A 15,899-nucleotide genomic window follows, 5' to 3' on the forward strand; every position below is an offset into this window, starting at 1 on the left:
TGCTGCCTGTTCCCTTCAGCACGTTGTGTTCGCACAGGCTCATGTGCTTCTTCTCTGTGGACTTTGTTGTTTCTGAGCTAGATGGCTGCTTGTTTGCCTACAAGCCTTTAAGACCCCAGACGCTATATCTTTTGATAGTTCTTACTGTGAAAATCAGTAATTAAAGAGTCAAGCATTTGTCCTGATCTTTAAGAAGGGGTTATAACTCATCTCTAGTGGCCAAGAAAAAAGCGCTTCTTCACAAGAGTGCCAGCTGTTAGCTGTGACCAAAAAATACAGTGAGAAAATCATCTGTAACGTTTAATGTAATCACCCAAATACAAAATGCTAACTGTTGAATCTAGGCAATGGGTGGCTGCTGGAATATTTCTTTCAACTCTTCTATATATTCAAATAATTCTACAAGCTGAGAACGAAATTGCATGGTCCTGTGTGGGCAGGACAGCTTCTACTACAGTCATGCGTGTGGTGTCCAAATATTTGAATCAGGGGACAGCATTTATTGACTGTTTCGTGGGAAGTGAGTGTAAGGGTTCAAAGAAAACTGAGGTCTGGATAGGCGCTGCAAAAAGAAGGGTTTCTATAGAGAAAAAGAGCAAAATAAATATTCATATTTCATATGGAAATATCACAACGTTGGAGAATGGAAGATTTTTGGCATCCGTTCCGCCTTTGAGATCAGCAATCGTTCCCAACATTAACTCTTCCCTTATGTTTTCATCTCAAAAACCTTCTTCTGTACTTTAAACAAGAGTCAAGTAAAATGGAGGAGGGAATTATATTATCAGCCCTCAGGGTCAAATACAGCCAGCCTACTTTGTCCCCAAGTTAAGCCTAAGTCTATACAAATTACTAGTTTAATCATGTTGCTGTAAATTTGTAGTGGTCAATTGTGGAACAACCACAGGGATTTCTAACTGTGCTGATTTCAGTCATCTCAATAATGGAATTGATTGACTACAGAAGCTCTTCAACTGCCTGGCCATCTGCCTTTCTAACCACAGGAAAAATGAATCAATTGGAAAAAAGTCAATTCAGGCCCTGGTAAACACTGCTGCTGCTTTTTCTGGAAGGAGGGCCTTGTCATCAGACAGAGAAATACAGATGCGCTAGCTACAATAGCACAGGCGTCTCAATATAGCGGCCCGCTTACATTTGAGTCGTACAGTGAAACACCTGCCGCAGTCCTTGTCTATAGGCCAATTGTAGCTTCAGGCTCAGAATCTCATTTCAAAGCTACTTTTTACTTTCAAAACTCGGATTCAAAGTAAGGAGACAGACCAAAAAAAAAAAGCTGAATTTTGTCCTAAAAGATAGTCTAGGAATATGTCTATGAGAAAATGGGAAAACAGTGCTGAATTTTATTCTATTTTTCTCCCCTTCCCTATTAGGACAAGAGCGAGTTGGGTAATTTTCCTGACATACTAGGCAAGTTCAATCTGATCTCTGAGTCTGTTTCTTCACTTGTAAAACAGGAATAACATAGTTGAAAAACAGTTATCAACATCCCTGGGTAGGCGCACCACAAATGGCTAGGAGAATCATTTGTGTCGATTACATTTTATTTTGGTTTCGGGCTTTCCATTTTCCACGGTACACATGAGGAGGAAAACTACAATATCGGTAGGATTCTCTTCTTACATTGCTCAGCTATCCAGTAAAAATCATCTATGCGGAACTCTTGCCAGGTCTTTAACCTGAACTCAGTGACAGCATTAGTCAAGTCCAGATTTGGGAGCATCCAAAGAAGATAATTGGCCAAGACCTTACAAAATGCCAATGTAATGGAAAAGGCCATCTTTCCCACAAAACAGAGTGTGTACATGTGTCTGAAGGGCCTGGTTAGATGAACAGGAATTGAAAGACATGATTCTAGGAATCGAGGAATAAAAATAAATTTAAAAGAATATTTTGGAGACAACCCAAACAATTTTGTTTTGTATACTAGATAACATTATCCATAGTTTCTCAAATATGGCAATAATATGATTATGAAGGAAAGCGGTTATGTTTTTAGGAGAAAGTGGAAAAAGTAGAGAAGATATGTCATACTTATTCACTCTCAAGAAGAGATCCCAGAAGAGATGGGTGCTATCGTAAAGTGTGACAAAGAAACTAGATGGTGTCTAGCTATGAGGAAGAATAGTATCTGGGGTCTTAAAAGCCATATCTTCAAACAAGCAGCCATCTAAGTCAGGCAACAACTCAATTCACATAGAAGAAACACACCAGCCTGTGCAATCCAAGGGTTATAAATAACATAATCCAAATCCAAAGGATGGAATGCTGTCAGAGTTTAAATTGTGAACACCTAATTTGCAGAAGGCTATGGACAACAGTGGAACCAAAATCCTTTTTCAGGGTCCACACATAGATTAAGCCTCCCATGAATTCCCTCTGACCACAGTCAAGGGATGTGAACACCTTTGTTAGCAGACAGAGGGAGAGCACCGTAAAGCAGATGATGGTAGATATAGTTAAGTTCAAATGTAATATCTTATTTGTTCTCCCTTTTGACCGATTTAAAAAGTATTTCAATTAAAAAAAAAAAAGTAAAGGGAACATATAGGTAGACTGTGCCTTTAGTGAATCCCCTCTGACTATAGCCCAGGGATGTGAATAGCCTTGGTATCAGCAAGAATACCTTGGAAGGTGGATTGTGGCAGATGTAGCTAAATATAAAACCTTATCATTTGATGACCATTTTCGCCCACTTTAAAGTTGGTCTAGTATTTACATTTTTTACTCTCTTTTCGATTGAGGCTTTCCTTTCTCGTATGGTGGTTAGTGTTTTGGTTTTGTCGTTGCTGTTGGGTTCTGGCATATGAAATCCAGGAGGTGACTCTATAGAGACAGAACTAGATCAATGGTTTCTTGGGGGTCGGGCAGGGGAGGTAGGAGGGACATGGGAACCCAATAATGATGATGAGTATAAGAAAGAAGAGAATGCTCTAAAATCAACTGTGTTAATGACTGCACAACTCTTCTGAAAACGACTCAACTATTGAATTGTGTGATGTGACTTATATGCCAATAAAACTGTTTAAAAAAAGAAATGTAATTCTATTGTAGTTTATGTCCAATTAATTCAAAAACTATTTTAAGCTATTTAGACAAAACTGTTGCAAAATGTTGACAACAGTTAAAGAATCTATGTACAGGGTATAGAGGTATTTGCTACCTATTCTTTCAACTTTCTGACACCTGAAACCCTTCAAAGGAAAACTAAGGTAGAGAAAATAGAAGAGGAAAAGGAGAAACTATTACATAATCAAGACACAAAAAAAAATCAGGTAAGAACATTTTCAACAAATGTCCATTTTCCAATAATAAAATTATACATGATAAAAACCTAAGTTTTCCAAACCCAAATATGATTATGATTTCAGCTAGTATAAATTTATGCTATTTAAGAGCAACATTAATTTTCATGATACACAAAACAGACAAGTTAGGGGAATTTCATGATATAATAAAAGCTCTTCACTGGAAGATTCCTTTCCAGAGGAACTTAAATGGGGATTTCGAAAAGCAGAATAGTAATGGACAACATGGCATTGCTGGAAAACATCACAGAAACTAACTGAAACCTTCAAAGAGGAGCAGCCAGGCACTCGCACATTTTCAAGAATAGAACGTACAGTTTTACCCTTCTTTAAATGTCCACATGCAATTGAACACGCACAGTTGGTACCCAACAGGTTTATATGTGATCATACAAGAGGGCTTTGAAATGTTTGTGGAAAAGTTTCATTGTCTTTTAATTCCATTTCCCCATACACTTTTGAAGCCCCTGTATACTTTAATTTACTGGGGGCAAAGTAAGCACTGTCAAATAGTGAGAAACAGTATGTGCAGTCCGCAGGCAGAGAGCACAGTATTCATTTCTAGAAAGGCCACGGACACAGGCTATCGCAGGAGTGCTAGATAAAACGAGGGCGGGTTGGAGGAGGAGACCTTCTCAGCAACAGAGTAGGATGACAGATGAAGAGAAACGTAGGACAGTGGGAGAAAAGAAAACAAGTTTGCTTTAGATTGACAGGATTTCCTTCAGACTTGTGTGTGAAGAATTTTTAACTAAATTTTAGTAGCCTCTTTTGTATCAAACTAGTATCTACATACTTGATAAGATTCTATAAGTGAGTAAGTACTGCTTTTCAAATGCAGTGTAAGCACTCAACTATTCAACAGAAACAGGCTGTCTGGCTTCCTAGTCTTGACAGGAAGTTGTGCCATTGCCACCAGTCCCATAAGACACCAGGGAGGATAGCCAGAAAATCTTACTGAAGGGTCATTTGAATGTTGAGTAAAAAGAGCTTCACTATAATGCAGACTAACAATTTATATGACCATGGTTAACTAACCCATAAAAATGCAAAACATCCAGTTAGCACAGAGTTACATTCTTTGGTTTGAGAACTATTTATTGGTGTATACTTGCCACTACTATGTACTCATAGAACATATGCAGTCTTTCCTTTAATAGGCAAGCTTCGTAATGTGAAGAAAAGCTGAGTGACAACAGGTGTAGTTATCGCTTTGAACTAACCCTTATCTAGCAGTCATCCCTCTTATTTACAAGGTACTAGTAATGCATATTGTAAAGAAAGGACACATTTTACACTTTTATTTTTGAAACAACATTTCATTTACCTTGTTAATGGTCACCACCAAGGCTGGCTCCACTTTAGCTTCAATTTCTTCTTGGGTATAAAAGCAATAGAGTTTGCCCCCTCTTAAAACACAATATAACCTTCTCCAACTGACTAGACCTTCTACCATTTGCTGAAAAAGCAGAGACAGAAAGACAAACAATAAACTATCAATGTCATTATGACGTGTCATTTTTAGCACTAAATTCAACAAAACACTAAATGTTAAACTCGTTTCTAGAATTTCTAGAGGGTGGCTGAATTACTATGAATTCATAGTTTAATACAGACAGTGACTTGCCCAAACTCAAAGAGAAAAGTTATTATCACAGAAGGTTGGAATTCTCTAAAGCATTAAGCAAAATGAAGGTAATAATTATCAAATAACTTTTACACACATAAAATCATAAATCACTGCAATTTTAGAAAAGATAGTCTATTAAAAATTAGTGCTTAGAATTCCATGGCAATTTATCAAGTGACTCAGGAAAATTACAAAAATAACTCTCTCAACATTCAAGATACCACTTTCCCTTACTGTCCTCAAAGCCCTGGAAAAGGTTGACTATCAAGTAAGAATACAAATTTTCTTTCCTCCTAATGGAATCTTTAGAAAAAGCTATTGATTCATTGAAGCTCATAATTAATTATTTACTAGATATAAATAACTCTGGTTATAAATAAATCAGGAGGAGGTGGCACAGAGGCAGCTCTGGAAGCCCAGAGGCAGACATTGTGCCAAAAGCGGTCTCCAAAAAGGCCTTTATGTGAAACGTGTTGTGCAGCCCCCATCAGTCTCCACAAGGAGTCCTCTGTCCCGTTCCTGCTGTTCAGGACGCAGGCTAACAGAAGAGGTAACTGCTCCCTCATCAGAACTGTCCCAGAGAGCCCCCTCACCTGGTAACATTTTCCGACTGGCCTCCACAGCCCTCATGGTCTATGTCTGATAATATTAGAAAACTGGTATTTAAAAACAGACTTTAAGAACTACTTCTCAATATTAGAAGGCCAAACAATTGCTACTCCCTTAAGATTTAAATTGAAGTTTAACTATTGTGAGAGGTTATTAAAACATCTTCTAACCTGCTGATTAAGAAATCCTGCAAATGCATCCTTGGCCATGCAAGCGGGCTGGGCCACTAATCGACAGCACATATTACCGTATAAGGGAAGCCAAAATGACGACTCCTCTGTTTACAGGGAAGAGAGAGCACACCAAGTTACAAATGTATGCTTGTTTACGGTCAATATACATTTTAATTGCTTTTTATGATTTTTTTTGGCTTGGTACAAGGACATATTTTTTCAATTCTCTTTATGTAAAGATTCATCCTACTCAAATCCCAGCACCATATTTAATGAGAAGATGAAAAAAGAGAAAGTAGAAAGAACAGGATATAATCGAAGTGATACTTCATGGCATGCTACCTCCTTGAAGGACATACCCTTTTAGTCTCATAATCTCTCTGTTGATCTTTAATGAAGTAATTCTTCCGTTCTACATATCTTTACAATGCTTATTTAATAGACCTTTTGGGCACTTCCTCTGCCCTTCCTGAAGCTCTGCCATCCATGATGGGCACTCACAGAAAGACCTGGGGCAAGGGAGGGACAGACAAGCATTTTATACCAAGGTGGCTCTTTAGCAAGTGACCCACCAGGCATCAGTCCCAGTGAGGGAGGAAGGCCTCGCACATCAAAGCCGTGGTAGAACCAAACAGGAAGGAAACAAAGAGGCATTTGGGCGGTATTTAAAGAGCAAAATAGCTAGACCTTACTTTAGATAAGATACAGCAGATGAAAGGGAGAGTGGAATTAAGGATGGAAGCAAGCAGCAGGAAGAATTTGGTAGGAGCCCTGGTGGTGTCCTGGTTATGCAAAATCACCAGCAGCAGCTCTGCGGGAGAAAGACAGGGCTTTCTGCTCCCGTAAACAATTACAGTGTCGGAAATCCACAGGGGCTCGCTATGAGTCAGTACTGACTCAATAGCAGTGAGCTTGTTTGGTTTGGATCGAAATAGGATCGATTTTGGTCTGCTGAGTTTGAGTGAGTGAGTGAGTGAGTGAGTGAGTGAGTGAGTGAGTGAGTGAGTGAGTGAGTGAGTGAGTGTCAGGTCCCAAGCTGGGTGCGAGGGGTGTTTACCTAGACTAGCTGGTCTATGTGAGGTATCAGAACCCAGACAAAGTAGGGAGAGCTCTACGTGTGGGGCAAGTTCAGCCATGGGGTAGGAAGGCCACCCTCACATGGGTGACCCAGCCAGTGCATTGTGTCAGAACCTGAGTCATTCAAGCAGAGGGGCAGTCTGAGGAGGGTGGCCACACAAGACGAGAGCAGCCAGGCCCAGGGAGGGAGAACCTAAGCAAGGTGAGGAGAGCAGCCCTGTGGAAGGGGTGACCCTAAATGGGGGTGGGGGTGGGGGTTGTAGCAGGGAGATGGAAGACAGACATATGCACGAGATGGGTAATTGGCTGCTCTGAGGGAGACTGATGAAAAAGAAAATGTATTAAGGATACTGGAAGACAAGTTTCCCATCTTTGAAGAAGGGAGTTACAAATCATTCATATGAACTTAGTTTGTTGTGTTGGTTTAGAACTGGATACAGTATATTGAAGGAATCTCATGGTTTTCAATGGATAAACCTACTGCTTTCAAGTTGAACCGGACAGCCCTAAGTAGAGTTCCTAAGGCTGTAAACCTTTACGGGAGCAGAAAGTCTTAACATTCTCCCACAGAGTGGCTGGTGAGTTTGGACCACCGAACCTGTGAGCAGCAGTCCAATGCTTACTCAGTAGCACCACTAGGGTCATAGGGGTGTGTGTGTATGTGTGTGTGCATTTAGTTCTGTCTACTGTAAGGTGACCAGATTTAGTGGGACACCATTGATAAAACTCATATGCTGGTGAAATAGCAACATGGCAGCCGAAAACCGTATACCCTAGCTTGTCATGCATTCTTTCAAAAAATCGGGACTTTTTTAAAACGCCCCGGGACGTGGGGAAAAATTGTTAAAAATTGGGACTGTCCCGCCAAAAGCAGGACGTCTGGTCACCTTAGACTGAGATAATCTAGGCATAGGAGCATCCTAAAAGCAATGAGTGGGGGCATTGATGGTTGAGTGGTAGGATTTTATCTTTTCCTGTGGGGCCCTGAGTTCAATTCTTGGCCAATGAACTTCAGGTGCAACCGCCACCTGTTAGAGGAGACTAAGATGCTGAACAGAGTTCAGTAGAGTTTTCAGACTAGACAGATAAGGAAGAAACGACCAGAGATCTTCAAAACTCAGCCAAGGAAACCCTTATAGACCAAGAAAGTCTCACCATAGCTGGGGACCGTGAAGAGAAAGACAGTTTCCTTCTTTGTGCACTGGATTGCCATGAATTGGGGCTGGCTTGGGGACAGCTTCTACCATCAAGGACATTATTGGGACAATGGAGCAACACTTGGATAGAATGTGAGGGTTAGATTGTAGTTAAGTAACAGTAGGAGTCCTGGTGGTTATAGTGGGTGGAGTTGGGCTGCTACCGACAAGGTCAGCAGTTCAAACCGACCAACCGTTCCTTGGGAGGAAAATGAGCCTTTCTATGCATCACCATGCAAGCAACTGGCTCTCCTGTTTTTGAGGGGGAACAAAAGAATTGATACTCATCTTGCAACTTTTCGGTAAAGTTCAAATTAGTTTTAAAAATTCAAGAATATTATCAAAGTAAGTATATAGCCTTTCTATCTATGTGGAAGGTAAGAATTTCATATAATGTTTTGTACACCAGCGTATATAAATAAATACTCAACACATAGCCCTTAATTCACAATGGAACTTTTTTTAGCGTTTCTGCTACACCACTGTTGGGACCCAACCCCCCAAAGCTACTGCCCTAGTGTGGAATGTGACTCGTCTAGGACAGAGTAGAACTGTGCCTTAGGGCTTCCAAGACTGTACATCTTTAAGGGAGTGGATAGCTTCATCTTTCCCCATGAAGTGCCTGGTGGGTTTGAACCACAAACCTTATAAGTAGTGGCCCACAGTGCCAACAGGGTAATTAGTGCCTATAAAAGGGTTAGCCATTCCCTGTTGCAAAAAATCTTAATATTAGCTGGGGGAAACATTTTTAGTAAAAATTAGTTATTTGCTATACATACGCATGTTAGCAAGGCTTGGGATAATATTTAAAGAAAAAAAATACAACAGTGTAAATGAATAGTACTAAGTAAAACAAAAGGTTTTATTATTTTTTAAAAATTAACTTACACACCCAATGTTGTACTATTGAAAAGCACAGAGATTTTCTTAAGACTATCCAAATACACACACACACACACACACACACACACACACAGAAGTATAACTATATGCATATATATTTCTATTATATAGTTGATCCTGAGAACAATGGAAAACAACCTCCCATGCAGCCGGAAATCCATGTATACTTTACACTTGACCCGTGAACAACATGTGAGTCTCCCAACTGCTCATGTGGAGTCGATTATGGTCACATACATGGATACCTGCAACACTTTAGCTCAACTCAATAGCAACAGGGGGGAAAGAATCCTTGTGTTGTTGAAGAGGCAACTATATTTTGCTGGTTGTTAGCTTTTAAAAAGTGAGGGCTTGATCTGGCAGAATAACATTCAACACTGGCAATCATTTAGTTTCCTAAAATAGGCAGGATACAAAAGAAAAATTCTATAAAAGTACAAATTTTTTTTTTTTTAGAAAAAGGAGGGGTTCAAAAAAGTTCTTGGAAAAATAGAATTAAAAGCGAATGTGATTTTCTCTACACTTTTTGTAGGCCCCTTGTACATATGAAATCAATTTTCTGATATATAAGTTTAAAAGCAAAATTCTTTATAGAGACATCCTGAATTATGACCAGCTTATGTTCTGTATATCTGGTAAGCTAGGTGCTTATTGCTACACGAGAGCAGTTGTGAGGATGGTGTGGGACTGGCCAGTGTTTCTTTCTGGTGTGCATTAGGTTGCATGAGTCAGAATTACGATGGCACCTGGTGGTGTAGTTGTTATACACTGGGCTGGGATCCACAAGGTCAGCAGTTTGAAACCACCAGCAGTTCTGCAGAACAAAGACTGGGCTTTCTATGGTTAAAGTCTCATCAAACCACAGGGGGATGCCCTGAGTCAGCACTGAGTCAATGACAGCGAATTTGGGTTGTTTGGGGGTTTTTTTTGGTTTGGTTTTAACAACAACTGCTTCTTAGGTTATAATGAACTTCCTAAAGAAATAGACTGTTACATGATGATTAAATTCTCAGGTCAGCTCATACAGATTGTGCAATCAAGAACATATCTGGAACCTAAATACCATGTATAACAATATATTTCACTGGTAAAACAAGTTCAGATTTCATGGCACAGCAAGAAATTACTTCCTGATTGTAATCCCTAAATAGGGATGTTGGCCTTAGAATTCCTAGTTCCACGGTTCTCTTGCCACACCCTTGTAATCACCTTGCAATCACTTCTAACCTAGGTCTCTATGTAGTCAGGACCAAATGAAGGCAGCTTCTTCTCTATACTCCAAGCAAGAGTGGCTGCTAATCCAAAGGTCAGCAGTTTAAAGCCATCAGCTGCCCCAAGGAAGAAAGATGAGTCTATTTGCTTCAGGGTTCCAAGGCTGTAAACCCGTAGGGAGCAGATAGCCTTCAGTGTTCTCCCTTGGAGCAACTGGTGGCTTTGAACCAAGGATCTTGCACTTAGCGGTCCAATGTTTGCCCAACAAAGGCTCCTTGAATGATTTCCTGCCTCAGGAGCTCGCTATAAATTGTAACCAACTAGAAGGCAGTAAGTGAATGAAAGGCTAGTCACTAAACTTATTTGGGTTTCAATTCTTCATTTTCAAATTACCACTCAATTCGGGAGATTGCTGTGAAAACCACATAGGATAATGTATCTAGGATATCTAGCATTATGACATAAGAGGTGCTTTTCATAATTTCAAACCCAGGGTGGTCTCCCCAAACCATATCCTTCCTTTCATGTTTTCAAAGTGGCCTTTAAGTCCTTGTTCAACACATCAATCAAGACACTTCATTATTGTCTAACCTGGGAAGGTGTTAGGACAAGATGAAATGAAACAGGAAGAGAAAACGAAGTCTGACTTTCCTTACTTGATGATTTTCTCTAACGCATCTACCATCACAAAAGGGGAACAGAGATTTGAAAAAAAGAAAAAATGTCAACAATGAGAACAAAACCAAACCAAAAAGCAGGCAGGAAAAGGCAGCTAGATAATATCTGAGTGAGTTCCTTGTGAATCAATTTTTCATAATATGGTGTCATCACATTATAAAAAGTACAGGCAAAACTTCAGGTAAAAAAAAGTCTGACTTATGGGCAACTCCTACTTGCCCTTTAATGTTATGTAAATTTGCCTTCCCTTTGAAAGACTGAACTCCCCCTACTTGCAACAAATCTCCATGGCATTCACCTCCATTTGCTTCATGTGTAGCTTGTAAACCACTGAAAAGGTTTTGGGCCTTTTCTTACAATAAAAGCCAAAAAATTAAACCCACTACCTACCATTAAGTTCATTCTGCCTCAAGAAACTTTGAAGGACAAAGTATAGTTTTCTTCACAATGTTTCCAAGGCTGTATATCGCTAAAGGAGCAGACTGCCTCATCTTTCTCCCAGAGAAGAGATGATGGATTCAAACCAGTGGCGTTTGGGTGCAAAGCCTAATGCTAAACCCACTACGCCATCAAAGCCATTATTCTGACTCATCACGATCTTACAAAGAATATCTGAGGGTGTTAATCTTTATAGGAGCAGAGAGCCTCGACTTTTCCCTGCAGAGTGGCTGGTGGGTTTGAACTGCTGCCCTTGTAGTGAGCAGTCTAATATTCACCTGACACCAAAGCTAAACTAGAAACACATGCATCTAGACTCACTGACTTTCCAATTCCTAAAGACAGGAACCAATCTCGTTTGTAATCCAAGGAGTGACTGTATAAAAAGAGTTCCTGATACACCAAATACAAATTTTAAGATATTTCGGTTGTTGCCTTCAACTAGCGAGAACAATAAAATTTAGTTCTAATTTTCACAATGCTTGTATTTCATCATGATCCCGCTACATTTAGTAGACATGTTAAAAATATGAATTTATATTAGTGGGAAAAAATTAAAATATTAGTCTTTTTCTTTATAACATTTTACTGATAATTGGTGGATAAGACATCAATTTACACAGGCTTCCAGGAGTACGTCTATTACATAAATGGAGTTAGGCTTACGGTTTGGTGCTTCTTAACATTTGTTCTGTGGCATCTAAGTTCCAAAGTCAAATGAGTTTGGTAACAACTTTTAAGTTTTATTGTTTAAACACAAGCATGAGAAAAAGGTAAAACCATCTTTTCACTGTAGCATGCAGTATGAGTATGATCAATGAAATTTTAAGAGTAGTTTCTTACAGATGAGAAATATGTGTAACTTCAATTAAAATAAAGAGAATTTAAAATAATGAAAGTAATTAATCCTTGATAAACAAAGCTGGAATGGGGGGGAAAAACAGCACAGGGAATGCTGGTAGACTTAAACCCAAATATCTATTTGAAATTAAAGACAAAAAGGTTAAATGCTATCCCAAAGAAGGAAAGGAGGAGGGAGACTGTCAAATAGGAGAAAAACAAAAGTCTAATACAATGTTATTGGAGCAGGCATGTTTATAACATAAAATAAAGGTTAGCATAAATGAATGGGAGAAAATTACACAATTGAAGTTTTTGATCATCAAATAGCAAAGACTCTATTATATAAATGAAAACTGACAGAACAATGAGAATTAGAAAAAGCCCAGAATCACAGTAGGATACTTTATCATACACCCTTTCAGCAGTGTAGAGTGTTTACACTACAATCATCGAAAAGATAGGAAAGTGGAACAAAATTCCCCACAATATTAGGCGGGACCGGTCCTTTGGAAAAGGATCATGAAAGAAGAGGAAGAACCTCGCAGATAGACTGACACGGGGGTACGATCATGTGCTCAAACCAGGAACAACCGTGACAATGGCTCTGACCTTCTGCCGTACCTCAGGCCGCAGCAATTCCTGACATGATTACCATACACAGAACACACTGCTGTCACAGCACGCATCCCTTTCAAAGATGACTGGAACATTTATAAAAACTGGATATATACTGGGATATAGTACAAGTATGTACAGCTGTCAAAGGTCTGAAATAATAAAAGTATTTGATCCTAATGCTTAAATTCAACTAGAAAACGTGATCCTGAATTTTGTTAATTAGGAAATACATTAAAATAGTTCACGATTTCAGTCATGATGGAAATGAGAAAATATTCTAAAGCAAAAATGACTTTGTATTGTGATTTATGGGACACAGAAATATTTATGGGCTAAAGAGAATAATGTATCTAGAAAATCTAAATGCACATGTCAATATTAGATAAAGATGAAAACCAACAGGCTAAGCATCCAGTTCAAGAAGGCAGAAAAAGTATCAGAAGACTAAACCTCAAGCAAGTAAAAGGATAGAAATAATAAATTAATTAAAATTTAAAATGTTAATGGAACAGTAAAAAGCTTTTATGGAGAATTTTTTTGAAGTCCTAGGAAGATTCATTGAAATGATTAATAAAATCAACATACAACTGGCAAGACTGATGGAAAATACTAACAACAATAAAATAATCACAAAAGGCACAAAAAATTCAATACCAAGAAATGGAGTGGGGTGGGGAGCGGGCACCACATCACTGTAGAAATTCAGAGGATATGGACATATCCTGGAGAACTGAATTTCAGATTTTGGATCAAATAGTCAAATACATAGCTAGAAAAAAATATAACTCACTGAAATGGACTCAAGAAGAAATAGAAAACATGAAGATTCCGATACTGTTTTCTAAATAATAGAATCAGAATAAAATTAATCATTCAATGAGATATATACTCATCAGATGAACAGAAAAGGCAAGTCACTAAGAAGGCATACAAAGTGATACCATCTACATGAAGTTCAAACAAGGTAAAATTAAACTTTGCTATTTGGGGAAGATACTTGGTAAAACCACAAAGAGGAAGCAAGGGTGCAAATACCACGACTGAGTTTCTGGTGGAACAGTGATTCTGCAGTTGATGGTTAAGCCAAAGGCTAGTAGTTTGAACTCAGCAGGTGTTCCATGGGAAAAACACGTGACCGTCTGTTTCTGTACAGATTATAGTCATGGAAACCCAACAGAGCAGCTGTATTCCATCCTGTACAATCACTATAGGGTCACTATGTGTCAGAATCAACTTCACATGACGGGGTTTTGTACCGATTTTAGTGTAGGCCACGATGCATACCTACTCCTGACTTACGGACATTTAAGTTCCAAAGACAAGCTCACCATGTGAAAATGGAAGATGACCTCATTAGATCACAAAATGGGGTTTAACAACATCACTGTAAAACTGCTAAATTTCATCATTACGTAACTGTCAAATTATATCATCATATCACTGCTACACCACAGAAAGTCATGGCTCAGTCACAGAAAATCAGGGTTACACACATATCCTTAAGCATCACTGTCAGATACCCAGATCAAATACTCTTGCCTCATACCCAGGCTTAACTGCCAAGCTTACACTGTTAATGCAATAAACACTTGAACAAAGCTTTTACTATTGTTCTAAATGTGAAATGTCAGATAATGAGGTAGTGATAAATGGGGAAGAGGAGATATTATTTTTTAAGATCATAACTATTTGTCTCATAATTCTTTGTTAAACTGTACATTTACATTTCAAGCACTTCTATTTTTAACTTAATTTTTTCACTTTGAATTAGCAAATACTGTTGTAAAATCCTCAATCTCATCATTACTGAGCTGCTAACTAATCTTCACCAAAAGGAGTATAAGCATGTGAATGCACTTACTACATAATTTATGTATCCAGAAAACGAAAACAAGAAAAGACAATCCAAACGAAGTTCCTAAATCCTTTGCCCTATTTTTCATCATAGAAAAATACATCCTGGGAGAGAGGAGAGAGTTCATGACAAGTTGACCAACCTTCCTAATCACCCAACCCCTTTCTTTAGTCCGATGTATTTCTCTTGGATAAACTGCACCTATCACAATCTCCAAAGAGAAAACTGGTCAGGATCAATGTATCCCTATCTTCTTTCCTACCAACAGAAGGGTTAAGGCTGCTCAATTTCAAATTTACGAGTTAATCAGGTCTTTGGTTTCCAGCAAGAAAGGTGGTGAGGCCAACAATTTAAAATCAAAGCAAATATTCAGAACATCCCAAATCTTTCTAAAGCCATTAATAAGCTAGCCTCACACGCTAATCTTTAGCAAAGGGCATACAGGAAAACAAACTTTTCTCCTTTGGAAAAAGAATATAGACATGTCTCAAAGAATCCATAGTACCATTCATACCTAGATTTTTGTTTCAGGAGTACATATTACAATTAGAAATGACTGATACCACTTATGTATATGTACAATATGTGGAATAAGGAAAATATAGAATATACTTACCACTTCCACTAATAGACAGATTATGGGTCTTGAAGCTATCCTCAATACTTTCCAAGGTCAGGGTAGTGTGAGCTAGTAAATTATACCTTGCACCACTAATATAAGAAACAAGACAGGTTTTAAAATATTTTCATGTTTTCTATTACATAAAAACATTTGGATATTATAGATAACAGCTTTTAGTCAATTTATCTCTGTGATGATTTAGCTTAATAAAATCTGAAAATTATTTGGCTTAATGCATACACAAATGTTTCTCGGAAAGGCCTACACCCACCCAGTCAGTACATTTTACAGAAAACCTAATCTGTGCCAGGTGATGCGGCATCTAATAGAGAACAAGACCCCAGCATTATGTTCTGGTAAGAGAAAAGCAAGTAGTAAGTAAAAGTTGTACTGCAACTGATTTGTTTGTTTGTTCTTTAATGAAGAAAACAAACAAGGGAATGAGAAAGCCCTGTTAGGGAGAGGAAGCAGGAAAAGGAAAGGCCCCTCAGGAGGGGACAGTGATACAGTCATAAGAGGAGCTAACCAAGCAAAGACTGAAGAAATACATTCTGCGCTGAGGGAACAGCATGTGCAAAGGGAAGGCAAGCCCAGTGTGGCTGCAGCACATTGAGCAAGTGCGACCCCAGGAGCAACGTGAGGCTGGATCACCAAGAGCCTTGGACACCTGGGAGCAGGGCGGATTGAATGCTCTGTGTCATTGAGGGTTCGTAGGAAAG

General features: G+C 38.8%; 1 protein-coding gene across 1 annotated transcript in view; it reads right to left on the bottom strand.

Annotated features, from left to right (window-relative positions):
• The window catches only part of RTKN2 (rhotekin 2), a 67,067-nt gene that overhangs the window by 13,964 nt on the left and 37,204 nt on the right, over nt 1–15,899 (bottom strand). The window contains exons 7-9 of the mRNA XM_013004221.3: nt 15,175–15,269; nt 5,736–5,842; nt 4,654–4,785 (exon numbers count right to left, since the gene is read on the bottom strand). Coding sequence (XP_012859675.2) covers nt 4,654–4,785; nt 5,736–5,842; nt 15,175–15,269 — 334 coding nt within the window. The remainder of the gene's footprint in view (nt 1–4,653; nt 4,786–5,735; nt 5,843–15,174; nt 15,270–15,899) is intronic.

The sequence above is a fragment of the Echinops telfairi genome, unplaced genomic scaffold, assembly GCF_000313985.2.
Source record: "Echinops telfairi isolate 266 unplaced genomic scaffold, ASM31398v2 ScPeMD7_70;HRSCAF=299, whole genome shotgun sequence".
Lineage (NCBI taxonomy): Eukaryota > Metazoa > Chordata > Mammalia > Afrosoricida > Tenrecidae > Echinops > Echinops telfairi.